This window comes from Octodon degus, unplaced genomic scaffold, assembly GCF_000260255.1.
Source record: "Octodon degus isolate 3935 unplaced genomic scaffold, OctDeg1.0 scaffold00076, whole genome shotgun sequence".
Taxonomy (NCBI): Eukaryota; Metazoa; Chordata; class Mammalia; order Rodentia; family Octodontidae; genus Octodon; species Octodon degus.
In genome coordinates, this window is record NW_004524652.1 from 7,966,884 (window position 1) to 7,969,764 (window position 2,881).

At 42.1% G+C, this 2,881-nt stretch overlaps 1 protein-coding gene across 1 annotated transcript in view; it reads right to left on the reverse strand.

Annotated features, from left to right (window-relative positions):
• The window catches only part of Anapc7 (anaphase promoting complex subunit 7), a 35,524-nt gene that overhangs the window by 11,317 nt on the left and 21,326 nt on the right, over positions 1-2,881 (reverse strand). The window contains exon 7 of the mRNA XM_004635907.3: positions 51-168. Coding sequence (XP_004635964.2) covers positions 51-168 — 118 coding nt within the window. The remainder of the gene's footprint in view (positions 1-50; positions 169-2,881) is intronic.

Here is a 2,881-nt window from a genome sequence, read left to right on the forward strand (position 1 = left end):
AAATAAATAAATCTAATGAGAACTGGAGACAAAAGCAACCACACACATACCCAGAGACCACCCAAGGCTCTGCATGCTGATCAGAAATATTGAAAAGGCGGCAGCCAAGGTTCTCCACATCCTCCAGCCGCCCTTCGCGTGCCAGGAGGTAGCCGTACACATCCATCCCTAAAAGGAAGGAGATGATGAGAGGAGACTCTTTCATTAAAGCAGCAGGGTTTTTAACAAAGAGGCAAGAATCACCAAGCAGAGCCCAAGCTGAGGTCCTGAGTGCTGAGGGTTCCAGCCCTTCCCATTATCATCACTCCTCCCACCAGTGTTTTTACTTTCCAACAAAATAACAATTAAAAGGCAAAGCCTGACAGGTGTGGTAGTGCACACCTGTAATTCCAGCACTCTGGAGGCTGAGGCAGGAAGATCCTTGCAAGTTCAAGACCAGCCTGGGCTACAAAGTGAGCTCAAGCCCTGAACTGCAGAGCAGGAACCTCTTTCAAAACAAGACAAAATGCACTGAAGATAGCAATGTGTAATAGAAGGGTCACACTTGGAAAGCCTGTCATTCTGGTCTTCTAAATATGTGCTCCTTGTCATGACATGTCAATTATAACCATAATGTCTCACAAGTAGAATATTTAAAAATGGGTAATAAATGAAAAAAAGACAAAAAGAGAAATGTCACAGGACTGTCCTGCTACAATGCTGTATATGGTTAGATTTCTAAATTTCTGTGTAAAAATATGTAATTGTTTATTCATATTCTTTAAATATTTTTCATTTTTTAAATTTTTATCTCCATATTCTGTAGGGACTTAATGTTTAACATATCAATACTTGATGGAAAATACCTGTTCCATGTTATGCCTCAGATGTTTTATATTCAGACAGATAGTGAAGTTACACCCAACTGTGTATGTTGTAGGGTAATAATAAGCTTCTCTTCTGGAGGGTTAACAACCTAAGTTTGCAGACCAAAAATTAGAGAAATAGAAGGGCTGCAAGGACAGCCAACATTTTGGCCCTAGCCTTTCAAGGTCAGTGAAGATTCAGGACATAGGAGAACCTGTACTGTAACATCATGTAACTCAACTGTGTCCAAATTTTTGGATCAAAGAGATTATGGGGCCACAGAGCAACGTGATCGATGATGTGGAGTGTGCCTAAGGAGAGTCACCTGGAGAGAAAACATTCTCTCAGGCTTTCACAGACAGCAAATTGCTCAAGCAATGGCTGTGACTCATCCACATAGCTGACACTGACAAAGGATCTGCAACCTGTGGTACAGGGTTACAGGATAAATCCTGAGGGTACCTGACTGACCTTATCAGATACAAAAGTTACATTTCTTGTTTTTTTTTTTTTAAAGTTTTTTTATTATTTATTTATGTGGGGGGGCAACTCAGCCCACCAGGGGCGGAGCTGGCTGGCATGTGGTGCTGGGGGATTGAACCGCGGTCCCTGTGCTCTGCCAAGCTTGTTCCAAGTAGGTGCTTTAGACCACTGAGCCATCTCACCAGCCCCAACATTTCTTGTTATATAGGTCTTGCTTTATCTTGGTCTTAACCATCCAGCAGAAAAGCATAAAAACGAGGTATATAAAGTAAAGTCATATTAATATGCTGAGCTGTGAAAGGCTCAAGTCAACAACTTCTGCAGATAACCCACTACTACTGTGGACTGCTGGACTGTATTGGATTGTTTTGTTGAATTCAATCACCTACAGTATTTAGATGCCAATGGAATACCCATTTCTGACAGGACTAAACAAAAACATGGGATACAAAGGAAGGATCATTTTGTATCTGTATATGCAGAATAGTTAGGATAGATATACAGCTTTCACCTAATTCAATAAGAAAGATTTGTACTAACAGTGTTTGGACAGGATATCCTGTCTGCATCTTGTACTATGGATAACCACTAAGAAGATAACAATGTACAATGTATTAATTATTGAAACTGTCTTATTAATCAGTTTTGAAACTGAAAGTAAAATAAAAAATCTGTTATCTGAATAAATTATTTCACCAGCAGTAAAAAAAAACAAAAAACAAAAAACAAAAAAACACCACCCTGCTAATGTCCCACCTGTCTCCAAGCCCCTTTCTTAGGGCTCTATAGAACCCTAAGCTTGTATCACCCCTCTCCCCATCATCCTTCTCCATTCCTGCCCTTTTTGACTCCCAGGAAAACTCTCAAGCCAGGATTACAGCAACATTCCTGCTGCCCCTAGGATTTGGACTGAGCTTTCAACTCCAAGCTGCCAGTGCCACCAGAGTAGCACTTCTTTAAATTTTTGGTTGTGTGAGCCAGAGTCTCGCTATGGCGCCCAGGATGGCCTCAGACTAACACTTAAGAACACTACTTTCCTCATGCGCATGGGCAGCACAAAGAAGAGGACTAAGCACTGGGCAGGAGGGAGACCTTTGGCGAACAAATCCATCAACCTGTATCTGTTCTCATCCACATGCCTGTGAAGGTCCCTTTCTTATTCAGTCTTTCTAGAGCCTACAAAACTAATTGTCACAAGGCTTTTCTTCTGGTCTTTTTTGGGCCTGTACTAACAGATGTCAGCTTCTCTGCTCTTAGTTCCGAATCCTCCTGACTATTCACACTCCACACATGGCCAGTCACCCACCAGCCAGCCTGTAAAGCCCCTGTCTTTGCTGCATCAGTACAATCTTCTGACTGCAAATCAGTAGCCATTTGCTTCTAATTACTGCCCTTAATTACCTTATCCCCCACCCCCTCTTTAAGATAAGGTCTCACTACATAGTTCAGGCTGTTCTTAAACTAAGAAGCCCAGACTGGCCTCAAACTTGGGCCAGTTTCCCAGGTGCTGAGATTATAGGCATCTGGTACATGCCAGCCACCTTATCCACCC